At 48.3% G+C, this 27022-nt stretch overlaps 1 protein-coding gene across 1 annotated transcript in view; it reads right to left on the reverse strand.

The window, feature by feature from the left end:
* Window positions 1–27022, reverse strand: part of cplane1 (ciliogenesis and planar polarity effector 1) — a 178882-nt gene that overhangs the window by 103787 nt on the left and 48073 nt on the right. Inside the window, exons 19-21 of the mRNA XM_078535739.1 lie at window positions 25696–25860; window positions 24577–24715; window positions 19483–19592 (exon numbers count right to left, since the gene is read on the reverse strand). Coding sequence (XP_078391865.1) covers window positions 19483–19592; window positions 24577–24715; window positions 25696–25860 — 414 coding nt within the window. The remainder of the gene's footprint in view (window positions 1–19482; window positions 19593–24576; window positions 24716–25695; window positions 25861–27022) is intronic.

Genomic DNA, 27022 nt, shown 5'->3' on the forward strand with positions numbered 1-27022 from the left:
TGGGGTAATTTACAGTGAGAGAGTGAGAGAGAGAGAGACAGCGGGGTAATTTACAGCAAGAGAGTGAGAGAGAGACAGCGGGGTAATTTACAGCAAGAGAGTGTGAGAGAAACAGCGGGGTAATTTACAGCAAGAGAGTGAGAGAGAGGGACAGCGGGGTAATTTACAGTGAGAGAGTGAGAGAGAGAGACAGCGGGGTAATTTACAGTGAGAGAGTGAGAGAGAGAGACAGCGGGGTAATTTACAGTGAGAGAGTGAGAGAGAGAAACAGCGGGGTAATTTACAGCAAGAGAGTGAGAGAGAGACAGCGGGGTAATTTACTGCAAGAGAGTGAGAGAGAGACAGCTGGGTAATTTACTGCGAGAGAGAGAGACAGCGGGGTAATTTACAGTGAGAGAGTGAGAGAGAGAGACAGCGGGGTAATTTACAGCGAGAGAGTGAGAGAGAGACACAGCGGGGTAATTTACAGTGAGAGTGAGAGAGAGAGACAGCGGGGTAATTTACAGTGAGAGAGTGAGAGAGAGACACAGCGGGGTAATTTACAGTGAGAGTGAGAGAGAGACAGCGGGGTAATTTACAGTGAGAGAGTGAGAGAGAGAGACAGCGGGGTAATTTACAGCAAGAGAGAGTGAGAGACAGCGGGGCCATTTACAGTGAGAGAGTGAGAGAGAGAGACAGCGGGGTAATTTACAGCAAGAGAGTGAGAGACAGCGGGGTAATTTACAGCAAGAGAGTGAGAGAGAGACAGCGGGGTAATTTACAGCAAGAGAGTGAGAGAGAGAGACAGCGGGGTAATTTACAGTGAGAGAGTGAGAGAGAGAGACAGCGGGGTAATTTACAGTGAGAGAGTGAGACAGCGGGGTGATTTACAGTGAGAGAGTGAGAGAGAGAGACAGCGGGGTAATTTACAGTGAGAGAGTGAGAGAGAGAGACAGCGGGGTAATTTACAGTGAGAGAGTGAGAGAGAGAGACAGCGGGGTAATTTACTGCAAGAGAGTGAGAGAGAGACAGCTGGGTAATTTACTGCGAGACAGAGAGACAGCGGGGTAATTTACAGTGAGAGAGTGAGAGAGAGAGACAGCGGGGTAATTTACAGCGAGAGAGTGAGAGAGAGACAGCGGGGCCATTTACAGCGAGAGAGTGAGAGAGAGAGACAGCGGGGTAATTTACAGCGAGAGAGTGAGAGAGAGACAGCGGGGTAATTTACAGCAAGAGAGTGAGAGAGAGACAGCGGGGTAATTTACTGCAAGAGAGTGAGAGAGACACAGCGGGGTAATTTACAGCAAGAGAGTGAGAGAGAGACAGCGGGGTAATTTACTGCGAGAGAGTGAGAGAGAGACAGCGGGGTAATTTACTGCAAGAGAGTGAGAGAGAGACAGCGGGGTAATTTACTGCGAGAGAGTGAGAGAGAGACAGCGGGGTAATTTACTGCGAGAGAGTGAGAGAGAGACAGCGGGGTAATTTACTGCGAGAGGATGAGAGAGAGAAACAGCGGGGTAATTTACAGTGAGAGAGTGAGAGAGAGACAGCGGGGTAATTTACTGCGAGAGAGTGAGAGAGAGACAGCGGGGTAATTTACAGTGAGAGAGTGAGAGAGAGACAGCGGGGCCATTTACAATGAGTGTGAGAGAGAGAAACAGCGGGGTAATTTACTGCGAGAGAGAGAGACAGCGGGGTAATTTACTGCGAGAGAGTGTGAGAGAGACAGCGGGGTAATTTACTGCGAGAGAGTGAGAGAGAGACAGCAGGGTAATTTACTGCAAGAGAGTGAGAGAGAGAGACAACGGGGTAATTTACTGCAAGAGAGTGAGAGAGAGAGACAGCGGGGTAATTTACTGCAAGAGAGTGAGAGAGAGAGACAGCGGGGTAATTTACAGTGAGAGTGAGAGAGAGACAGCGGGATAATTTACAGTGAGAGAGTGTGAGAGAAACAGCGGGGTAATTTACAGCAAGAGAGTGAGAGAGAGAGACAGCGGGGTAATTTACAGCAAGAGAGTGTGAGAGAAACAGCGGGGTAATTTACAGTGAGAGAGTGAGAGAGAGAGAGACAGCGGGGTAATTTACAGCAAGAGAGTGAGAGAGAGACAGCGGGGTAATTTACAGCAAGAGAGTGTGAGAGAAACAGCGGGGTAATTTACAGCAAGAGAGTGAGAGAGAGAGACAGCGGGGTAATTTACAGTGAGAGAGTGAGAGAGAGAGACAGCGGGGTAATTTACAGTGAGAGAGTGAGAGAGAGAGACAGCGGGGTAATTTACAGTGAGAGAGTGAGAGAGAGAAACAGCGGGGTAATTTACAACAAGAGAGTGAGAGAGAGACAGCGGGGTAATTTACTGCAAGAGAGTGAGAGAGAGACAGCTGGGTAATTTACTGCGAGAGAGAGAGACAGCGGGGTAATTTACAGCGAGAGAGTGAGAGAGAGAGACAGCGGGGTAATTTACAGTGAGAGAGTGAGAGAGAGACAGCGGGGTAATTTACAGTGAGAGAGTGAGAGAGAGACGCGGGGTAATTTTACAGTGAGAGAGTGAGAGAGAGAGACAGCGGGGTAATTTACTGCAAGAGAGTGAGAGAGAGAGACAGCGGGGTAATTTACAGCGAGACAGTGAGAGAGACACAGCGGGGTAATTTACTGCAAGAGAGTGAGAGAGACACAGCGGGGTAATTTACAGCAAGAGAGTGAGAGAGACACAGCGGGGTAATTTACAGTGAGAGAGTGAGAGAGAGAGACAGCGGGGCCATTTACAGTGAGTGTGAGAGAGAGAAACAGCGGGGTAATTTACTGCGAGAGAGAGAGACAGCGGGGTAATTTACTGCGAGAGAGAGAGACAGCGGGGTAATTTACTGCGAGAGAGAGAGACAGCGGGTAATTTACTGCAAGAGAGTGAGAGAGAGAGACAACGGGGTAATTTACTGCAAGAGAGTGAGAGAGAGAGACAGCGGGGTAATTTACTGCCAGAGAGTGAGAGAGAGACAGCAGGGTAATTTACTGCAAGAGAGTGAGAGAGAGAGACAGCGGGGTAATTTACTGCAAGAGAGTGAGAGAGAGAGACAGCGGGGTAATTTACAGTGAGAGTGAGAGAGAGACAGCGGGATAATTTACAGTGAGAGAGTGTGAGAGAAACAGCGGGGTAATTTACAGCAAGAGAGTGAGAGAGAGAGACAGCGGGGTAATTTACAGCAAGAGAGTGTGAGAGAAACAGCGGGGTAATTTACAGCAAGAGAGTGAGAGAGAGAGACAGCGGGGTAATTTACAGCAAGAGAGTGTGAGAGAAACAGCGGGGTAATTTACAGTGAGAGAGTGAGAGAGAGAGAGACAGCGGGGTAATTTACAGCAAGAGAGTGAGAGAGAGACAGCGGGGTAATTTACAGCAAGAGAGTGTGAGAGAAACAGCGGGGTAATTTACAGCAAGAGAGTGAGAGAGAGGGACAGCGGGGTAATTTACAGTGAGAGAGTGAGAGAGAGAGACAGCGGGGTAATTTACAGTGAGAGAGTGAGAGAGAGAGACAGCGGGGTAATTTACAGTGAGAGAGTGAGAGAGAGAAACAGCGGGGTAATTTACAGCAAGAGAGTGAGAGAGAGACAGCGGGGTAATTTACTGCAAGAGAGTGAGAGAGAGACAGCTGGGTAATTTACTGCGAGAGAGAGAGACAGCGGGGTAATTTACAGTGAGAGAGTGAGAGAGAGAGACAGCGGGGTAATTTACAGCGAGAGAGTGAGAGAGAGACACAGCGGGGTAATTTACAGTGAGAGTGAGAGAGAGAGACAGCGGGGTAATTTACAGTGAGAGAGTGAGAGAGAGACACAGCGGGGTAATTTACAGTGAGAGTGAGAGAGAGACAGCGGGGTAATTTACAGTGAGAGAGTGAGAGAGAGAGACAGCGGGGTAATTTACAGCAAGAGAGAGTGAGAGACAGCGGGGCCATTTACAGTGAGAGAGTGAGAGAGAGAGACAGCGGGGTAATTTACAGCAAGAGAGTGAGAGACAGCGGGGTAATTTACAGCAAGAGAGTGAGAGAGAGACAGCGGGGTAATTTACAGCAAGAGAGTGAGAGAGAGAGACAGCGGGGTAATTTACAGTGAGAGAGTGAGAGAGAGAGACAGCGGGGTAATTTACAGTGAGAGAGTGAGACAGCGGGGTAATTTACAGTGAGAGAGTGAGAGAGAGAGACAGCGGGGTAATTTACAGTGAGAGAGTGAGAGAGAGAGACAGCGGGGTAATTTACAGTGAGAGAGTGAGAGAGAGAGACAGCGGGGTAATTTACTGCAAGAGAGTGAGAGAGAGACAGCTGGGTAATTTACTGCGAGACAGAGAGACAGCGGGGTAATTTACAGTGAGAGAGTGAGAGAGAGAGACAGCGGGGTAATTTACAGCGAGAGAGTGAGAGAGAGACAGCGGGGCCATTTACAGCGAGAGAGTGAGAGAGAGAGACAGCAGGGTAATTTACAGCGAGAGAGTGAGAGAGAGACAGCGGGGTAATTTACAGCAAGAGAGTGAGAGAGAGACAGCGGGGTAATTTACTGCAAGAGAGTGAGAGAGACACAGCGGGGTAATTTACAGCAAGAGAGTGAGAGAGAGACAGCGGGGTAATTTACTGCGAGAGAGTGAGAGAGAGACAGCGGGGTAATTTACTGCAAGAGAGTGAGAGAGAGACAGCGGGGTAATTTACTGCGAGAGAGTGAGAGAGAGACAGCGGGGTAATTTACTGCGAGAGAGTGAGAGAGAGACAGCGGGGTAATTTACTGCGAGAGGATGAGAGAGAGAAACAGCGGGGTAATTTACAGTGAGAGAGTGAGAGAGAGACAGCGGGGTAATTTACTGCGAGAGAGTGAGAGAGAGACAGCGGGGTAATTTACAGTGAGAGAGTGAGAGAGAGACAGCGGGGCCATTTACAATGAGTGTGAGAGAGAGAAACAGCGGGGTAATTTACTGCGAGAGAGAGAGACAGCGGGGTAATTTACTGCGAGAGAGTGTGAGAGAGACAGCGGGGTAATTTACTGCGAGAGAGTGAGAGAGAGACAGCAGGGTAATTTACTGCAAGAGAGTGAGAGAGAGAGACAACGGGGTAATTTACTGCAAGAGAGTGAGAGAGAGAGACAGCGGGGTAATTTACTGCAAGAGAGTGAGAGAGAGAGACAGCGGGGTAATTTACAGTGAGAGTGAGAGAGAGACAGCGGGATAATTTACAGTGAGAGAGTGTGAGAGAAACAGCGGGGTAATTTACAGCAAGAGAGTGAGAGAGAGAGACAGCGGGGTAATTTACAGCAAGAGAGTGTGAGAGAAACAGCGGGGTAATTTACAGTGAGAGAGTGAGAGAGAGAGAGACAGCGGGGTAATTTACAGCAAGAGAGTGAGAGAGAGACAGCGGGGTAATTTACAGCAAGAGAGTGTGAGAGAAACAGCGGGGTAATTTACAGCAAGAGAGTGAGAGAGAGAGACAGCGGGGTAATTTACAGTGAGAGAGTGAGAGAGAGAGACAGCGGGGTAATTTACAGTGAGAGAGTGAGAGAGAGAGACAGCGGGGTAATTTACAGTGAGAGAGTGAGAGAGAGAAACAGCGGGGTAATTTACAACAAGAGAGTGAGAGAGAGACAGCGGGGTAATTTACTGCAAGAGAGTGAGAGAGAGACAGCTGGGTAATTTACTGCGAGAGAGAGAGACAGCGGGGTAATTTACAGCGAGAGAGTGAGAGAGAGAGACAGCGGGGTAATTTACAGTGAGAGAGTGAGAGAGAGACAGCGGGGTAATTTACAGTGAGAGAGTGAGAGAGAGACAGCGGGGTAATTTACAGTGAGAGAGTGAGAGAGAGAGACAGCGGGGTAATTTACTGCAAGAGAGTGAGAGAGAGAGACAGCGGGGTAATTTACAGCGAGACAGTGAGAGAGACACAGCGGGGTAATTTACTGCAAGAGAGTGAGAGAGACACAGCGGGGTAATTTACAGCAAGAGAGTGAGAGAGACACAGCGGGGTAATTTACAGTGAGAGAGTGAGAGAGAGAGACAGCGGGGCCATTTACAGTGAGTGTGAGAGAGAGAAACAGCGGGGTAATTTACTGCGAGAGAGAGAGACAGCGGGGTAATTTACTGCGAGAGAGAGAGACAGCGGGGTAATTTACTGCGAGAGAGAGAGACAGCGGGGTAATTTACTGCAAGAGAGTGAGAGAGAGAGACAACGGGGTAATTTACTGCAAGAGAGTGAGAGAGAGAGACAGCGGGGTAATTTACTGCCAGAGAGTGAGAGAGAGACAGCAGGGTAATTTACTGCAAGAGAGTGAGAGAGAGAGACAGCGGGGTAATTTACTGCAAGAGAGTGAGAGAGAGAGACAGCGGGGTAATTTACAGTGAGAGTGAGAGAGAGACAGCGGGATAATTTACAGTGAGAGAGTGTGAGAGAAACAGCGGGGTAATTTACAGCAAGAGAGTGAGAGAGAGAGACAGCGGGGTAATTTACAGCAAGAGAGTGTGAGAGAAACAGCGGGGTAATTTACAGCAAGAGAGTGAGAGAGAGAGACAGCGGGGTAATTTACAGCAAGAGAGTGTGAGAGAAACAGCGGGGTAATTTACAGTGAGAGAGTGAGAGAGAGAGAGACAGCGGGGTAATTTACAGCAAGAGAGTGAGAGAGAGACAGCGGGGTAATTTACAGCAAGAGAGTGTGAGAGAAACAGCGGGGTAATTTACAGCAAGAGAGTGAGAGAGAGGGACAGCGGGGTAATTTACAGTGAGAGAGTGAGAGAGAGAGACAGCGGGGTAATTTACAGTGAGAGAGTGAGAGAGAGAGACAGCGGGGTAATTTACAGTGAGAGAGTGAGAGAGAGAAACAGCGGGGTAATTTACAGCAAGAGAGTGAGAGAGAGACAGCGGGGTAATTTACTGCAAGAGAGTGAGAGAGAGACAGCTGGGTAATTTACTGCGAGAGAGAGAGACAGCGGGGTAATTTACAGTGAGAGAGTGAGAGAGAGAGACAGCGGGGTAATTTACAGCGAGAGAGTGAGAGAGAGACACAGCGGGGTAATTTACAGTGAGAGTGAGAGAGAGAGACAGCGGGGTAATTTACAGTGAGAGAGTGAGAGAGAGACACAGCGGGGTAATTTACAGTGAGAGTGAGAGAGAGACAGCGGGGTAATTTACAGTGAGAGAGTGAGAGAGAGAGACAGCGGGGTAATTTACAGCAAGAGAGAGTGAGAGACAGCGGGGCCATTTACAGTGAGAGAGTGAGAGAGAGAGACAGCGGGGTAATTTACAGCAAGAGAGTGAGAGACAGCGGGGTAATTTACAGCAAGAGAGTGAGAGAGAGACAGCGGGGTAATTTACAGCAAGAGAGTGAGAGAGAGAGACAGCGGGGTAATTTACAGTGAGAGAGTGAGAGAGAGAGACAGCGGGGTAATTTACAGTGAGAGAGTGAGACAGCGGGGTAATTTACAGTGAGAGAGTGAGAGAGAGAGACAGCGGGGTAATTTACAGTGAGAGAGTGAGAGAGAGAGACAGCGGGGTAATTTACAGTGAGAGAGTGAGAGAGAGAGACAGCGGGGTAATTTACTGCAAGAGAGTGAGAGAGAGACAGCTGGGTAATTTACTGCGAGACAGAGAGACAGCGGGGTAATTTACAGTGAGAGAGTGAGAGAGAGAGACAGCGGGGTAATTTACAGCGAGAGAGTGAGAGAGAGACAGCGGGGCCATTTACAGCGAGAGAGTGAGAGAGAGAGACAGCGGGGTAATTTACAGCGAGAGAGTGAGAGAGAGACAGCGGGGTAATTTACAGCAAGAGAGTGAGAGAGAGACAGCGGGGTAATTTACTGCAAGAGAGTGAGAGAGACACAGCGGGGTAATTTACAGCAAGAGAGTGAGAGAGAGACAGCGGGGTAATTTACTGCGAGAGAGTGAGAGAGAGACAGCGGGGTAATTTACTGCAAGAGAGTGAGAGAGACAGCGGGGTAATTTACTGCGAGAGAGTGAGAGAGAGACAGCGGGGTAATTTACTGCGAGAGAGTGAGAGAGAGACAGCGGGGTAATTTACTGCGAGAGGATGAGAGAGAGAAACAGCGGGGTAATTTACAGTGAGAGAGTGAGAGAGAGACAGCGGGGTAATTTACTGCGAGAGAGTGAGAGAGAGACAGCGGGGTAATTTACAATGAGAGAGTGAGAGAGAGACAGCGGGGCCATTTACAGTGAGTGTGAGAGAGAGAAACAGCGGGGTAATTTACTGCGAGAGAGAGAGACAGCGGGGTAATTTACTGCGAGAGAGTGTGAGAGAGACAGCGGGGTAATTTACTGCGAGAGAGTGAGAGAGAGACAGCAGGGTAATTTACTGCAAGAGAGTGAGAGAGAGAGACAACGGGGTAATTTACTGCAAGAGAGTGAGAGAGAGAGACAGCGGGGTAATTTACTGCAAGAGAGTGAGAGAGAGAGACAGCGGGGTAATTTACAGTGAGAGTGAGAGAGAGACAGCGGGATAATTTACAGTGAGAGAGTGTGAGAGAAACAGCGGGGTAATTTACAGCAAGAGAGTGAGAGAGAGAGACAGCGGGGTAATTTACAGCAAGAGAGTGTGAGAGAAACAGCGGGGTAATTTACAGTGAGAGAGTGAGAGAGAGAGAGACAGCGGGGTAATTTACAGCAAGAGAGTGAGAGAGAGACAGCGGGGTAATTTACAGCAAGAGAGTGTGAGAGAAACAGCGGGGTAATTTACAGCAAGAGAGTGAGAGAGAGAGACAGCGGGGTAATTTACAGTGAGAGAGTGAGAGAGAGAGACAGCGGGGTAATTTACAGTGAGAGAGTGAGAGAGAGAGACAGCGGGGTAATTTACAGTGAGAGAGTGAGAGAGAGAAACAGCGGGGTAATTTACAACAAGAGAGTGAGAGAGAGACAGCGGGGTAATTTACTGCAAGAGAGTGAGAGAGAGACAGCTGGGTAATTTACTGCGAGAGAGAGAGACAGCGGGGTAATTTACAGTGAGAGAGTGAGAGAGAGAGACAGCGGGGTAATTTACAGCGAGAGAGTGAGAGAGAGACACAGCGGGGTAATTTACAGTGAGAGTGAGAGAGAGAGACAGCGGGGTAATTTACAGTGAGAGAGTGAGAGAGAGACACAGCGGGGTAATTTACAGTGAGAGTGAGAGAGAGACAGCGGGGTAATTTACAGTGAGAGAGTGAGAGAGAGAGACAGCGGGGTAATTTACAGCAAGAGAGAGTGAGAGACAGCGGGGCCATTTACAGTGAGAGAGTGAGAGAGAGAGACAGCGGGGTAATTTACAGCAAGAGAGTGAGAGACAGCGGGGTAATTTACAGCAAGAGAGTGAGAGAGAGACAGCGGGGTAATTTACAGCAAGAGAGTGAGAGAGAGAGACAGCGGGGTAATTTACAGTGAGAGAGTGAGAGAGACAGCGGGGTAATTTACAGTGAGAGAGTGAGAGAGAGAGACAGCGGGGTAATTTACAGTGAGAGAGTGAGAGAGAGAGACAGCGGGGTAATTTACAGTGAGAGAGTGAGAGAGAGAAACAGCGGGGTAATTTACAGCAAGAGAGTGAGAGAGAGACAGCGGGGTAATTTACTGCAAGAGAGTGAGAGAGAGACAGCTGGGTAATTTACTGCGAGAGAGAGAGACAGCGGGGTAATTTACAGTGAGAGAGTGAGAGAGAGAGACAGCGGGGTAATTTACAGCGAGAGAGTGAGAGAGAGACACAGCGGGGTAATTTACAGTGAGAGTGAGAGAGAGAGACAGCGGGGTAATTTACAGCAAGAGAGTGTGAGAGAAACAGCGGGGTAATTTACAGCAAGAGAGTGAGAGAGAGGGACAGCGGGGTAATTTACAGTGAGAGAGTGAGAGAGAGAGACAGCGGGGTAATTTACAGTGAGAGAGTGAGAGAGAGAGACAGCGGGGTAATTTACAGTGAGAGAGTGAGAGAGAGAAACAGCGGGGTAATTTACAGCAAGAGAGTGAGAGAGAGACAGCGGGGTAATTTACTGCAAGAGAGTGAGAGAGAGACAGCTGGGTAATTTACTGCGAGAGAGAGAGACAGCGGGGTAATTTACAGTGAGAGAGTGAGAGAGAGAGACAGCGGGGTAATTTACAGCGAGAGAGTGAGAGAGAGACACAGCGGGGTAATTTACAGTGAGAGTGAGAGAGAGAGACAGCGGGGTAATTTACAGTGAGAGAGTGAGAGAGAGACACAGCGGGGTAATTTACAGTGAGAGTGAGAGAGAGACAGCGGGGTAATTTACAGTGAGAGAGTGAGAGAGAGAGACAGCGGGGTAATTTACAGCAAGAGAGAGTGAGAGACAGCGGGGCCATTTACAGTGAGAGAGTGAGAGAGAGAGACAGCGGGGTAATTTACAGCAAGAGAGTGAGAGACAGCGGGGTAATTTACAGCAAGAGAGTGAGAGAGAGACAGCGGGGTAATTTACAGCAAGAGAGTGAGAGAGAGAGACAGCGGGGTAATTTACAGTGAGAGAGTGAGAGAGAGAGACAGCGGGGTAATTTACAGTGAGAGAGTGAGACAGCGGGGTAATTTACAGTGAGAGAGTGAGAGAGAGAGACAGCGGGGTAATTTACAGTGAGAGAGTGAGAGAGACAGCGGGGTAATTTACAGTGAGAGAGTGAGAGAGAGAGACAGTGGGGTAATTTACTGCAAGAGAGTGAGAGAGAGACAGCTGGGTAATTTACTGCGAGACAGAGAGACAGCGGGGTAATTTACAGTGAGAGAGTGAGAGAGAGAGACAGCGGGGTAATTTACAGCGAGAGAGTGAGAGAGAGACAGCGGGGCCATTTACAGCGAGAGAGTGAGAGAGAGAGACAGCGGGGTAATTTACAGCGAGAGAGTGAGAGAGAGACAGCGGGGTAATTTACAGCAAGAGAGTGAGAGACAGCGGGGTAATTTACTGCAAGAGAGTGAGAGAGACACAGCGGGGTAATTTACAGCAAGAGAGTGAGAGAGAGACAGCGGGGTAATTTACTGCGAGAGAGTGAGAGAGAGACAGCGGGGTAATTTACTGCAAGAGAGTGAGAGAGACAGCGGGGTAATTTACTGCGAGAGAGTGAGAGAGAGACAGCGGGGTAATTTACTGCGAGAGAGTGAGAGAGAGACAGCGGGGTAATTTACTGCGAGAGGATGAGAGAGAGAAACAGCGGGGTAATTTACAGTGAGAGAGTGAGAGAGAGACAGCGGGGTAATTTACTGCGAGAGAGTGAGAGAGAGACAGCGGGGTAATTTACAATGAGAGAGTGAGAGAGAGACAGCGGGGCCATTTACAGTGAGTGTGAGAGAGAGAAACAGCGGGGTAATTTACTGCGAGAGAGAGAGACAGCGGGGTAATTTACTGCGAGAGAGTGTGAGAGAGACAGCGGGGTAATTTACTGCGAGAGAGTGAGAGAGAGACAGCAGGGTAATTTACTGCAAGAGAGTGAGAGAGAGAGACAACGGGGTAATTTACTGCAAGAGAGTGAGAGAGAGAGACAGCGGGGTAATTTACTGCAAGAGAGTGAGAGAGAGAGACAGCGGGGTAATTTACAGTGAGAGTGAGAGAGAGACAGCGGGATAATTTACAGTGAGAGAGTGTGAGAGAAACAGCGGGGTAATTTACAGCAAGAGAGTGAGAGAGAGAGACAGCGGGGTAATTTACAGCAAGAGAGTGTGAGAGAAACAGCGGGGTAATTTACAGTGAGAGAGTGAGAGAGAGAGAGACAGCGGGGTAATTTACAGCAAGAGAGTGAGAGAGAGACAGCGGGGTAATTTACAGCAAGAGAGTGTGAGAGAAACAGCGGGGTAATTTACAGCAAGAGAGTGAGAGAGAGAGACAGCGGGGTAATTTACAGTGAGAGAGTGAGAGAGAGAGACAGCGGGGTAATTTACAGTGAGAGAGTGAGAGAGAGAGACAGCGGGGTAATTTACAGTGAGAGAGTGAGAGAGAGAAACAGCGGGGTAATTTACAACAAGAGAGTGAGAGAGAGACAGCGGGGTAATTTACTGCAAGAGAGTGAGAGAGAGACAGCTGGGTAATTTACTGCGAGAGAGAGAGACAGCGGGGTAATTTACAGTGAGAGAGTGAGAGAGAGAGACAGCGGGGTAATTTACAGCGAGAGAGTGAGAGAGAGACACAGCGGGGTAATTTACAGTGAGAGTGAGAGAGAGAGACAGCGGGGTAATTTACAGTGAGAGAGTGAGAGAGAGACACAGCGGGGTAATTTACAGTGAGAGTGAGAGAGAGACAGCGGGGTAATTTACAGTGAGAGAGTGAGAGAGAGAGACAGCGGGGTAATTTACAGCAAGAGAGAGTGAGAGACAGCGGGGCCATTTACAGTGAGAGAGTGAGAGAGAGAGACAGCGGGGTAATTTACAGCAAGAGAGTGAGAGACAGCGGGGTAATTTACAGCAAGAGAGTGAGAGAGAGACAGCGGGGTAATTTACAGCAAGAGAGTGAGAGAGAGAGACAGCGGGGTAATTTACAGTGAGAGAGTGAGAGAGACAGCGGGGTAATTTACAGTGAGAGAGTGAGAGAGAGAGACAGCGGGGTAATTTACAGTGAGAGAGTGAGAGAGAGAGACAGCGGGGTAATTTACAGTGAGAGAGTGAGAGAGAGAAACAGCGGGGTAATTTACAGCAAGAGAGTGAGAGAGAGACAGCGGGGTAATTTACTGCAAGAGAGTGAGAGAGAGACAGCTGGGTAATTTACTGCGAGAGAGAGAGACAGCGGGGTAATTTACAGTGAGAGAGTGAGAGAGAGAGACAGCGGGGTAATTTACAGCGAGAGAGTGAGAGAGAGACACAGCGGGGTAATTTACAGTGAGAGTGAGAGAGAGAGACAGCGGGGTAATTTACAGTGAGAGAGTGAGAGAGAGACACAGCGGGGTAATTTACAGTGAGAGTGAGAGAGAGACAGCGGGGTAATTTACAGTGAGAGAGTGAGAGAGAGAGACAGCGGGGTAATTTACAGCAAGAGAGAGTGAGAGACAGCGGGGCCATTTACAGTGAGAGAGTGAGAGAGAGAGACAGCGGGGTAATTTACAGCAAGAGAGTGAGAGACAGCGGGGTAATTTACAGCAAGAGAGTGAGAGAGAGACAGCGGGGTAATTTACAGCAAGAGAGTGAGAGAGAGAGACAGCGGGGTAATTTACAGTGAGAGAGTGAGAGAGAGAGACAGCGGGGTAATTTACAGTGAGAGAGTGAGACAGCGGGGTAATTTACAGTGAGAGAGTGAGAGAGAGAGACAGCGGGGTAATTTACAGTGAGAGAGTGAGAGAGAGAGACAGCGGGGTAATTTACAGTGAGAGAGTGAGAGAGAGAGACAGCGGGGTAATTTACTGCAAGAGAGTGAGAGAGAGACAGCTGGGTAATTTACTGCGAGACAGAGAGACAGCGGGGTAATTTACAGTGAGAGAGTGAGAGAGAGAGACAGCGGGGTAATTTACAGCGAGAGAGTGAGAGAGAGACAGCGGGGCCATTTACAGCGAGAGAGTGAGAGAGAGAGACAGCGGGGTAATTTACAGCGAGAGAGTGAGAGAGAGACAGCGGGGTAATTTACAGCAAGAGAGTGAGAGAGAGACAGCGGGGTAATTTACTGCAAGAGAGTGAGAGAGACACAGCGGGGTAATTTACAGCAAGAGAGTGAGAGAGAGACAGCGGGGTAATTTACTGCGAGAGAGTGAGAGAGAGACAGCGGGGTAATTTACTGCAAGAGAGTGAGAGAGAGACAGCGGGGTAATTTACTGCGAGAGAGTGAGAGAGAGACAGCGGGGTAATTTACTGCGAGAGAGTGAGAGAGAGACAGCGGGGTAATTTACTGCGAGAGGATGAGAGAGAGAAACAGCGGGGTAATTTACAGTGAGAGAGTGAGAGAGAGACAGCGGGGTAATTTACTGCGAGAGAGTGAGAGAGAGACAGCGGGGTAATTTACAGTGAGAGAGTGAGAGAGAGACAGCGGGGCCATTTACAGTGAGTGTGAGAGAGAGAAACAGCGGGGTAATTTACTGCGAGAGAGAGAGACAGCGGGGTAATTTACTGCGAGAGAGTGTGAGAGAGACAGCGGGGTAATTTACTGCGAGAGAGTGAGAGAGAGACAGCAGGGTAATTTACTGCAAGAGAGTGAGAGAGAGAGACAACGGGGTAATTTACTGCAAGAGAGTGAGAGAGAGAGACAGCGGGGTAATTTACTGCAAGAGAGTGAGAGAGAGAGACAGCGGGGTAATTTACAGTGAGAGTGAGAGAGAGACAGCGGGATAATTTACAGTGAGAGAGTGTGAGAGAAACAGCGGGGTAATTTACAGCAAGAGAGTGAGAGAGAGAGACAGCGGGGTAATTTACAGCAAGAGAGTGTGAGAGAAACAGCGGGGTAATTTACAGTGAGAGAGTGAGAGAGAGAGAGACAGCGGGGTAATTTACAGCAAGAGAGTGAGAGAGAGACAGCGGGGTAATTTACAGCAAGAGAGTGTGAGAGAAACAGCGGGGTAATTTACAGCAAGAGAGTGAGAGAGAGAGACGGCGGGGTAATTTACAGTGAGAGAGTGAGAGAGAGAGACAGCGGGGTAATTTACAGTGAGAGAGTGAGAGAGAGAGACAGCGGGGTAATTTACAGTGAGAGAGTGAGAGAGAGAAACAGCGGGGTAATTTACAACAAGAGAGTGAGAGAGAGACAGCGGGGTAATTTACTGCAAGAGAGTGAGAGAGAGACAGCTGGGTAATTTACTGCGAGAGAGAGAGACAGCGGGGTAATTTACAGTGAGAGAGTGAGAGAGAGAGACAGCGGGGTAATTTACAGCGAGAGAGTGAGAGAGAGACACAGCGGGGTAATTTACAGTGAGAGTGAGAGAGAGAGACAGCGGGGTAATTTACAGTGAGAGAGTGAGAGAGAGACACAGCGGGGTAATTTACAGTGAGAGTGAGAGAGAGACAGCGGGGTAATTTACAGTGAGAGAGTGAGAGAGAGAGACAGCGGGGTAATTTACAGCAAGAGAGAGTGAGAGACAGCGGGGCCATTTACAGTGAGAGAGTGAGAGAGAGAGACAGCGGGGTAATTTACAGCAAGAGAGTGAGAGACAGCGGGGTAATTTACAGCAAGAGAGTGAGAGAGAGACAGCGGGGTAATTTACAGCAAGAGAGTGAGAGAGAGAGACAGCGGGGTAATTTACAGTGAGAGAGTGAGAGAGACAGCGGGGTAATTTACAGTGAGAGAGTGAGAGAGAGAGACAGCGGGGTAATTTACAGTGAGAGAGTGAGAGAGAGAGACAGCGGGGTAATTTACAGTGAGAGAGTGAGAGAGAGAGACAGCGGGGTAATTTACAGTGAGAGAGTGAGAGAGAGAGACAGCGGGGTAATTTACTGCAAGAGAGTGAGAGAGAGACAGCTGGGTAATTTACTGCGAGAGAGAGAGACAGCGGGGTAATTTACAGTGAGAGAGTGAGAGAGAGAGACAGCGGGGTAATTTACAGCGAGAGAGTGAGAGAGAGACAGCGGGGCCATTTACAGCGAGAGAGTGAGAGAGAGAGACAGCGGGGTAATTTACAGCGAGAGAGTGAGAGAGAGACAGTGGGGTAATTTACAGCAAGAGAGTGAGAGAGAGACAGCGGGGTAATTTACTGCAAGAGAGTGAGAGAGACACAGCGGGGTAATTTACAGCAAGAGAGTGAGAGAGAGACAGCAGGGTAATTTACAGCAAGAGAGTGAGAGAGAGAGACAGCGGGGTAATTTACAGCAAGAGAGTGTGAGAGAAACAGCGGGGTAATTTACAGTGAGAGAGTGAGAGAGAGAGAGACAGCGGGGTAATTTACAGCAAGAGAGTGAGAGAGAGACAGCGGGGTAATTTACAGCAAGAGAGTGTGAGAGAAACAGCGGGGTAATTTACAGCAAGAGAGTGAGAGAGAGGGACAGCGGGGTAATTTACAGTGAGAGAGTGAGAGAGAGACAGCGGGGCCATTTACAGTGAGTGTGAGAGAGAGAAACAGCGGGGTAATTTACTGCGAGAGAGAGAGACAGCGGGGTAATTTACTGCGAGAGAGTGTGAGAGAGACAGCGGGGTAATTTACTGCGAGAGAGAGAGAGAGAGACAGCGGGGTAATTTACTGCGAGAGAGTGAGAGAGAGACAGCGGGGCCATTTATAGTGAGTGTGAGAGAGAGAGACAGCAGTGTGGCCATTTACAGGGAGCGACTGCAAGAGGAGCAGGGCCTTTAACTGAGAGAATGAGGGAAGAGTGTGAGACCATTAAAAAGCGCGAGAGGGAAAAGAGCACGGAGAGTAGCTGATTGGTGAGTTGGATTTATGAGTATTTCTAGTCTTTTAAGTAAAAGTAAGGTCTTTAGTTTATGTTTAGATCTCTAGTCTTTTTTCTCTTTTTCTTGAAGATAGCTTGTTAAGTATAAGACTGGTATATATAAAAAAATTATTATAATAAACTGTAAAGAGTGAGGATACTAGAGTAATTAATTAATACATTGAATAAAATAGAATAATAATGACAGGACGGGTAATGTGTTGCTGCTGCAGCATGTGGGGGCTGCTGGACACCAAGGTGATCCAGAGTGAACACATCTGTAGCTCGAGGAACTTCAGATCCGAGTTGAGGAACTGGAGTCTGAGCTACAGACATTGAGCCACATCAGGGAGGGGACCTGGTTATCTGGACACTTTGCTCCAGGAGATGGTCACACCCCTCAGATTAGGTAATTCAAATTTGGTCTGTGATCAGGGACAGGAGGGTGTGACTGCAGGTGAGGCAGGTTTAGGGACCCAGGGGGTAGCATTCGAGCAGCCCCAGCCCCTGCAACTGTCCAACAATTACGAGGTCCTTGCAAGCTGTGTGGATGAGAGCGGGGGCTGCAGGGAGGATGAGTGAACTGACCATGGTACCATGGTACAGGGAGCCATTCAAATGGGGGAAGGCAATAGGAATGTAGTAGTGGTAGGGGACAGTATAACAAGGGGGATAGATACTGTTCTCTGCAGCCATGGGCTTGAGTCCCGAAGGCTGTGTTGCCTGTCCGGTGCCAGGGTTAAGGACATCTCCTCAGGGCTGGAGAGGAACTTGGGAGCGGGAGGGGAGGGATCCAGTTGTCGTCGTCCACGTTGGTACCAACAACACTGAGAGGCCTGGAAAGGAGGTTCTGCTGAAAGAAGTTGAACAGTTAGGAGCTAAATTAAAAAGCACAACCTCCAAGATAATAATCTCGGGATTACTACCTGAACTACTGGCAAACTGGCATAGGGTAAATAAAGTCAAGGAGTAAAATGCATGGCTCGGTGATTGGTGTGGGAGGAATGGGTTTCAGCTCATGGGGCACTGGCACCAGTACTGGGGTAGAAGGGAGCTGTTCCGGTGGGACGGGCTTCACTTGAACTGTGCTGGGACCAGTGTCCTGGTGAATTGAATATCTAGGACTGTAGAGAGGGATTTAAACTAAATAGAGGGGGAAAGGTTCTGGAAAGGGGATACGTAGGCTAACAAAGCAAAAGGACATGGCAGCCTTGCAGGGTGGATGTTTAGGTAATGATACCCTGAGTGTGACAGGAAGGGACAGAGAGTACAAACATAAAAAACAGCAGCAAATAGAGTCAAAGGGGAAAAAATGGCAAGAAGGCAAAATGGCTCTTTACTGAAATGCACATAGTATTCAGAACAAAATAAATGAATTAATGGTGCAAATAGAGGTTAATGGGTATGATCTTATAGCCATTACGGAGGTTACAAGGAGATCAAAGCTGGGAACTAAATATTCAGGGGTATCTGACTTTTTGAAAGGAAGGGGTGGTGGGGTAGCTTTGTTAGCGTGAGATGGAATAAGTGCGAAAGCAAGAAAGGGTCTTGGATCGGAAGATGTAGAATCCACATGGGTGGAGGTAAGAAACAAGGGGAAGACGACACTGATAGGAGTAATCTCCAGGCCCCCTAACAGTCGCTATACTGTAGGACAAAGGATAAATCAGGAGATAATGAGGGCATGTAAAAAAGGTAGTACATTAATTATGGGTGACTTTAATCTTCATGTAGATTGGGAAAACCAAATTGGCAGAGGTAGACATGAGCAAGAATTCATAGAGTATATTCGGGACAGTTTCTTAGAGCAATATATTGTGAATCCAACCAGGGATCAGGCTATTCTGGACCTGGTAATGTGTAATGAGGCAGGTTTATTAAATGATCTCAGAGTAAAAGATCTCCTAGGAAACAGTGACCATAATATGGTAGGATTTAGCTATCAGTTTGAGAGTGAGAAACTTGGGTCAGAAACAACACTGCTAAACATAAATAAGGGTAATTACCAAGGAATGAGGGCAGAGTTGGCTGGAGTGGACTGGGAAAGGAGTTTAGCAGAAAAGACGGTTGGTGAACAATGGCAGACGTTTAAGAAAATCGTTCATGACTCACAACGAAGATATATCCCAGTGAGGAAGGAGGATTATAGGAAGGGGATAAACCAACCATGGTTAACCAAGGAAGTTAAGGACAGTATTAAATTGATAGAAAAACATACAATATGGCAAAGATTAGTGGTAAGTCAGAGGATTGAAAAAGTTTTAAAAACCAACAAAAGATGACCAAAAAAATTACAAAGAGAGAGAAAATAAACTTTGAGGGTAAACTAGTAAGAAATATAAAAACGGTCAGTAAGAGCTTCTTCAAATATATAAAAAGGAAGAGAGAGGCACTTTGGCAGGAAGAATAGAGGAGCTGAATATTATTTTAATGGAGAAAGACTGCAGAAAGCTGCAGCACAGAGGGATTTGGGGGTCCTCATGCATGAATCACAAAAAGCCAACATACAAGTTCAACAGGTAATAGGGAAGGCAAATGGAATGTTGGCCTTTATTTCAAAGGGAATGGAGTATAAAAATATAGAAGTCTTGCTAAAACTATACAAGGCACCCGTTAGACCACACCTAGAATTTTGGTCCCCTTATCTCAGGAAAGTTATACTGACATTGAAGGCAGCCCAGAGAAGGTTCACTCGGTTGATCCCGGGGCTGGACGAGTTTTCTTATGAGGAGGGGTTGAGGAGGTTGGGCCTGTACTCATTGGAGTTTAGAAGAATGAGAGGTGAACTTATTGAAACATATAAGATTCTTAGGGGGCTTGATAGGGTAGATGCTGAGAGGTTGTGTCCCCTTGTGGGAGAGTCTAGGACCAGAGGGCATAATCTCAGAGTAAGGGGATGTCCATTTAAAACAGAGATGAGGAGGAATTTCTTCTCTAAGAGGCTCGTCAATCTGTGGAATTCTTTACCGCAGAGGGCTGTAGAGGCTGGGTCGTTAAGTCTATTCAAGGCCGAGATAGACAGATTTTTAATCAGTAAGGGAATCAAGTGTTATGGGGAAAAGACAGGAAAGTGGAGTTGAGGATTATCAGATCAGCCATGATCCCATTGAATGGTGGATCAGACTCGATGGGCCAAATGGCCTACTTCTGCTCCTACGTCTTATGGTTATCCAGTGAGCAGGTGATGATCTACTGGGACTGGAGCAGGTGGTGATCCACTGGGGCTAGAGCAATGGCAGGGTGAGTACCTGGGGGGATCTGGTATTGTCTCTGGCTGCTTGGTACTTGCGGCAGCTCTCACTCAGCCGTTCACGGACATGGAACATCCAGCACAATCCACAGAGGTCCCGAAAGGAGCCTGTCAGGAAAAGACAGGATGAATTTTACACAGTCAGCCTCCAGCCAGCTCTGCAACAGCTCACTACAGCTCCTAAACAAATCAAATGCGTTTGTTAACATTTCCCAGCTTGGACAGACTGGGGTCAGGGCGGGGGTGTTGGTGTCAGTGGGGGTCGGTGGGTGGGGGGGAAGGTGGTTGGATGTTTATATTCAACGTCCCATGTTCCACCTTCTTCACCACCCCAGCCCTCCATCTCCCCACTCCCTCCTCTCACTGTCCTGCGTTCCTTTTCCCATATTGCCTCACCCTGCTCTTCACCCTCCCGTCTCCTCCTCCACCACCCCTCCCTTCATCTGCCTGTGTTTTCCCTGATTACTTCCTTCTTGCTCTTCACATCAACACATCAGCTATTTTCTGGTGTTCCTCAAGCTTGCCTGTCATTCTAGTGTCTGTAACTGGGAGGCAGCACAACAGGAACACTCTCCCTTTGGAATCGTGGCAAGTTCAGTAGTTTCGGGACTGGCGCAGTAGAGGTGGGCTTGATGGGCCAAATGGCCTCCTCCTGGACTGTCACGATTCTACGATTCTCTTTGTTCCTCTCAGTATAGAGAAGCCCACGCTGAATTTCTCTGGAACAATCCAACCAATTCTACCCCCTCTATAATATAAACAGGAAATATTCAGCAGGTCAGGCAGCACCAGTGGAGAGAGACAGAGTTAGCGCTTCAGGTCATTGACATTTCATTTGAAGAGTCCCACCCCTCCGAGGCTCAGAATTTGACAGTGAGTACCTCACCTCCTGACTCCCCAAAGCCTGTCCACCATCTCCAAAGCTCCAATAACACTCAAGGAGTTTGACACCATCTAGGACAAAGCAACCTGGTTGATTTGTACGTCATCCTTTAAACATTCACTCCCTCCACCACCGACGCACAGTAGAAGCAGTGTGTGTACCATCTACAAGATGCACTGCAGCAACTCACCAAGGATCCTTCGATAGCACCTGCCACACCTGTGACCTCTACCACCCAGAAAGATAAGAGCAGCAGATACATGGGCATACCACCACCTGCAAGTTCAAGAAGTCAGTGCATCACCACTTCCCAAGGGCAGTTAGGGATGGGCAACAAACACTGGTCTTGCCAGCAATGCTCATCTCCCATGAAAGAATAAAAAAAAACCTTCCTGAAGCGTCGTGACCAGAACTGGATGTAATACCCAAGGATGTGGTCTAACCAGAGCTTTATAAAGGCTCAGTGTAACTTCACTTTCACCAGCTCTGAAGAAGAGTCATACGGACTGGAAATGTTAACTCATTTTCTCTCTCCAGAGATGCTGCCGGGCCTGCTGAGTTTTTCCAGCATTTGCTGCTTTTATTTCAGTGTAACTTCCCTGTTTTTGGGCTAAATACCTCCTTTTTCAAATTTATTCGTGGGACGAGGGCGTCGCTGGCTGGGCCGGCATTTATTACCCATCCCTAATTGTCTTTGAGAAGATGGTTCTGAGATGCCTCTTGAACTGTTGCAGTCCACGAGGTGTAGGTACACCCACAGTGCTGTTAGGGAGTTCTGAGATTTTGACTCAGTGACATTGAAGGATTGGCGATATATTTCCAAGTCAGGAAGGTGAGTAGTTTGGAGAGGAACTTCCAGGTGGTGGTATTCCCATGTCCTTCGAGATGGTAGTGGTCATGGGTTTAGAAGGTGCTGTCCAAGGAGCCTTGATGAATTCCTGCAGTGCATCTTGTAGATGGTACACACTGCTGCTACTGGTGGAAGGAGTGAATGTTTACGGATGGGGTGCCAGTCAAGCTCCAACAGCTCTCAAGAAGCTCGACACCATCCAGGACAAAGAGCTGTTGGAGCTGCACTCATCCAGGCAAGTGAAGACTCCTGACTTGAGCCTTGTAGATGGTGGACAGGCTTTGGGGAGTCAGGAGATGAGTTACTCACCGCAGGATTCCTAGCCGCTGACCTGCTCTTGTAGCCACAGTATTTATATGGCTAGTCCAGTTCAGTTTCTGGTCAATGGTAATGCCATTGAACATCAAGGGGCGATGGTTAGATTCTTTCTCATTGGAGATTCTCATTCCCTGATATTTGCCACTTAGCCCATGCCTGGATATTGTCCAGGTCTTGATGCATTTGGCTGCTTCAGTATCTGAGGAGTCACGAATGGTGCTGAACATTGTGCAATCATCAGTGAACATCCCCACTTCTGACCTTATGTTGGAAGGAAGGTCATTGATGAAGCAGCTGAAGATGGTTGGGCCGAGGACACTATCTTGAGGAACTCCTGCAGTGATGTCCTGGAGCTGAGATGACTGACCTCCAATAACCACAACCATCTTCCTTTGTGCTCAGTATGACTCCAACCAGTGGCGAGTTTAACCCCTGATTCCCATTGACTCCAGTTTTGCTAGGGCTCCTTAATATCAATCTCAATAAAATGCTGTATTGCTGTCAAGGGCAGTCACTGTCACCTTACCCTGGACTTCAGCTCTTTTGTCCATGTTTGAACCAAGTCTGTAATGCTGAGTAACCTTGCTGGAACCCAAACTGACCACCAGTGAGCAGGTTATTGCTAAGCAAGTATCGCTTAATAGCACTGTTGATGACCTCTTTACTGATTTATCAAGTCCGAGATCCACATTCTTGCTAACCATTCTCAATAAGCCCTGCCACCTTCAAAGATCGATGCACATGATGGACAGGTCCCCCCTGTCCTCCTCCCCGCAGCAGTTAATGCTGTCTGGCTGAAAGTCAGGCTCCCAGTCTGTGTTTCCACTGTTGTAGGAACATGTTGAACAGGGGACACTGCATCGTCCAGCTTCATCAATCTGAGCCCTGATCCTCTGGCAAAAATGGTGGAAACAAAACAAAGGGCTTGAAAATTCCAATGCCTCAGAACTGAGCCATAGTCTAGGAGGGGCTTTCGTTCCCAGTCTGTGTTAAGCTGTGGTCACTGGGTTAAGAATACAGAGAGCAGGGATATAAAAACCTATCAGAAACAGTTTGAGAATTTGAATTCAGTTTAATAAATCTGAAATTAAAAAGCTGGAATCAGTGAAAGTGAGAGGGAAGCTGTTGAAATGCTGTAAAATCCCGATTGCTAGTCCTTCAGGAGAGAAACCTGTCATCCTCGTCTGGTCTGACCTACCTCTGATTCCAGTATTACACCAATGTGGTCTTTGCCCTCTGAGGTGCCCCAGCTAGACCCTCAGTCGCATCAAAAACAAAATGCTGCAGATCCTAGACATTCGGAAATAAAATCAGCAAATTGGCAGCATATTTGGAGAGGGAAACAGAGTTAACAGGCACAATTTTACTGGCCCCCGATGGGAGGATCGAAGTTGGTTTGGGGGGAGGGGGGGTGACGCTGGTAAAATTGTGGGTGGGGGTTGGGATGGATCCGTGACACAGTCCCACTACCGAGGACATTTCTCAGCAAGGGAATGGGGACAGGGATCTGGGTCAAGCCGCCCACCACACAATTTAAACAATGAAGTCCCGTATTAATGCGATTTTCTGGCCTGGCGGCACTTTGCCAGCAGCAGGGTAACATGCCTGCACCAGCTCGGGGTGGGGAGGGGTCCATCAAAACCGGAAGCTCCATGCTCCACAGAGGAGGCCTGCAGCGGGCCACCTGGACTGATTTACCCTTCGATTGGGGCTGCCTGTTTTCTCCCCCATCCCTCCCTCCACCACCTAAATCTTTCATTTATAAATAGTCACTTGGTGGTACAAAACTTGAGTATTGCTGAAAAAAGAGACATGCTGTCAAAGCTTCTCGTCATGCACTCATCAGGATAGATTCGCAATACCAATTCTAAAAAGAACAACAATTTATACAGCAGGAGTGGAGACTGCTGACTGACTGGCAAGTGGACTCTGATTGGTAGGGGCATTGTCATGGAGAATGCACCAGGGAAGAGTTAACTGCCAAGCTTTTGTTTAAATTTAAACCAGGCAGGTCGACTCTGGTCAAGGCATTCATCCCGCGTCATTTTACACGCCTGCGAGCGGGCCCTGCCCCCTTCCCCCCGCCCGGAAGATCCTGTCCTGTGGGTTATTGTTGCCTGGGTGAAGATTTACCTGGGAGTGACAAATTTGGGGATTTGTTTAAAAGTTATCATGGTAGTACTTTGTAGGCATGTGTAAGTGTTTAATTTCTTGTTAAATTAATGAATGTTTAATTTAGTTTATATAAAAAAACCTCTCGAGGCTTGGTGGTCTTATTCCTGAATTCAGAGCTGCATCTCAAACATACCAACTGAAAATATAGGTTATGACAGTTGTTCAAGTTTCCCTCTGGGATTTAAACAACTCAGCCTTTACCAACTGCTGTGTCAGAACAGACAGCATGCCTGGAGGCTGCCAGTGTGGAAATTGCCAAGCCTATCCTGTTGCTGGTGAGTGAGGGCTTGGGACTCCCATTTGCCCAGGCCATGCTTGCTGACAGCGGGACAGGTCCCACTTGGTCCCGATATCGGGGACCTGAAGTCTGCGGTAAAATTCCACAGAATGTTCCAGGTCAATGACCTGTCATAAATTCTGACGAAAAGTCAACCACCTGAAACATTAACTCACTTTCCTCTCTCCACAGATTCTGCCAGACCTGCTGAATTTACTCAGCTGTTTTAACTCAGCAATGCCCACATCCCGAGAGTAAATAATAAAAGGTGGAACTCAGGAAGGCTAGTGAGAGGTGAGTCTCGGCAGGTTTAGGAAGGGAAGAGAGGTCCAGCTGGGGCTCCTGCTCCTGACTGTGCTCCTTACGTCGCTGCTGGAGCTCTTGGATGAAGAGACATTGGGCTGAGGCACAGCTGCAATTCCTTCACGGTTAAATATCCAGTTGACACTCCCACTCAGGCTCAGGAGGTGAGCACGAGAGGGTTGCTGGTGCCTGCGGATCCCACATCTCACCGAGGTCTGCTGTTTTCAGGAGGAGAAGTGAGGGAAACCAAGGAGACGATGGGAAATGCTCGAGCTCATTTACTCACCAATTACCCTGACGGAGATTGCATCAGAGGTTCCATCACCCGCGGCTCCTGGTCTGAAGAAGCCGCTCCGAGCTTTACCGTAACACAGCAGTGAGTCAGGGAATGGACAAAGCGGAGGGAGGCCAGCCTTCACCCTGATCTAACAACAAACAAATATATCAGCCAAGAGAGCGCTGGAAAGGGAGTCACTAAACCTCTCCTCCATCCCAAAGTAACTGAGTCAGCGGCTCCAGTTCCTCTGCCGGACCCTATCTCCCACCCAACCCCTCACACCCCAGTTAACAAGAGACACCAGCCCCTAGTGAGAAACAGAGCCCTTGCAGGAAAATTGGCTAACCAAGAACTAAGGAACATCATGGCATGGATAGTTATCAAACAAAGGGTAATCGAGTGGTGGAATCAGGGGCCAGGGGAAATATATCAAAGTGTTGATATAAACAGGTGGAATGGAGCAGGAGAGAAGCAAAATGGAGGCAGTGAGAAGGTGGGGGTTAACTGGGTGAGGTTGCGAGATTTATGGAGAGAAGTGGAGGTCGAGGGATATGAAGGTATGGCCGAGTTGAGGGATATGAAGGGAGGGCCGAGTCGAGGGATATGAAGGTAGGGCTGAGTCGAGGGATATGAAGGTAGGGCCGAGTCGAGGGATATGAAGGTAGGGCCGAGTCGAGGGATATGAAGGTAGGGCCGAGTCGAGGGATATGAAGGTAGGGCCGAGTTGAGGGATATGAAGGGAGGGCCGAGTCGAGGGATATGAAGGTAGGGCTGAGTCGAGGGATATGAAGGTAGGGCCGAGTCGAGGGATATGAAGGGAGGGCCGAGTTGAGGGATATGAAGGGAGGGCTGGATTGAGGGATATGAAGGTAGGGCTGAGTCGAGGGATATGAAGGTAGGGCCGAGTCGAGGGATATGAAGGTAGGGCCGAGTCGAGGGATATGAAGGTAGGGCCGAGTCGAGGGATATGAAGGAAGGCTGGAGTCTCTCAAAGGTACAGTTTTGTTGGTGTACTGTCTACTTCCTCCTAAAAAAGTTGTATTTTTGAATCAGAGACTGAGGAAGACACTCGCTGAGATAGGAACTGAAAATCTCTTGTTGTGAGCATCAGCTAACAGCCTGATTTACCTTATTCATGATTTTTTGAGCATGTAGGAGCTTGTCGATATACCAATGTGCTGCCGGGAGAGAGCAGCGAGCAGCCCTGAAGAGCAGAAGCAGCCGCTGCAAGATGACAGACACTTTTTGCCGAGCAGCTTTCTCTGTGGATAACCCAGAGTCCAGTCCAACGCTCTGAAGATGGAAGAGACCAGACCTTAATTCCACAACTGGATAAACATTAATTACAAATAACAAAGTCACAGTAAGTCTCAGCAGGATTGCAGCTCACAGGCTGAAGTTTCTTCTAAATGTCACTCTGGTTCCTCAGTCCTGCCAGTGTTAGACCCAAACTCTCAGTTTAATATTGCAGTTTATTCATTCTTCTATCTCCTGGCTTCTAAAGTCTCCCTCTTTGTTTCTACAATTCTCTGCCAGCTCCTATGGTCTAATGCATGTTTGAAACCTACGTTTTTTTAATTCATTCGTGGGATGTGGGCTTCACTGGCTGGGCCAGCATTTATTGCCTATCCCTATTTGCCCTTGAGAAGGTGGTGGTGAGCTGCCTTCTTGAACCGCTGCAGTCCATGTGGTGTAGGTACACCCACAGTGCTGTTAGGGAGGGAGTTCCAGGATTTTGACCCAGCCACAGTGAAGGAACGGCGATATATTTCCAAGTCAGGATGGTGAGTGACTTGGAGGGGAACTTCCAGGCGGTGGTGTTCCCATTTATCTGCTGCCCTTGTCCTTATAGATAGTAGTGGTTATGGGTTTGGAAGGTGCTGTCTAAGGAGCCTTGGTGAGTTCCTGCAGTGCATCTTGTAGATGGTACACACTGCTGCTACTGCGCATCGGTGGTGGAGGGAGTGAATGTTTGTGGATGTTGTGCCAATCAACCGGCTGCCTTGTCCTGGATGGTGTCAAGCTTCTTGAGTGTTGTGAGAGCTGCACTCATCCAGGCAAGTGGGGAGTATTCCATCACACTCCTGATTTGTGCCTTGTAGATGGTGGACAGGCTTTGGAGAGTCAGGAGGTGAGTTACTCATCACAGGATTCCGAGCCTCTGACCTGCTCTTGTAGTCACAGTATTTATATGGTTAGTCCAGTTCAGTTTCTGGTCAATGGTAACCCCCAGGATGTTGACAGTGGGGGATTCAGCGATGGCAATGCCAATGAATTTCAAGGGGCAATGGTTGAATTCTCTCTTGTTGGAGATGGTCATTGCCTGGCACTTGTGTGGCACGAATGTTACTTGCCATTTGTCAGCCCAAGCCTGGATATTGTCCAGGTCTTGCTGCATTTGGACATGGACTGCTTCAGTATCTGAGGAGTCGCGAATGGTGCTGAACATTGTGGA

Source organism: Cetorhinus maximus, unplaced genomic scaffold (genome assembly GCF_964194155.1).
Source record: "Cetorhinus maximus unplaced genomic scaffold, sCetMax3.hap1.1 HAP1_SCAFFOLD_633, whole genome shotgun sequence".
Taxonomy (NCBI): Eukaryota; Metazoa; Chordata; class Chondrichthyes; order Lamniformes; family Cetorhinidae; genus Cetorhinus; species Cetorhinus maximus.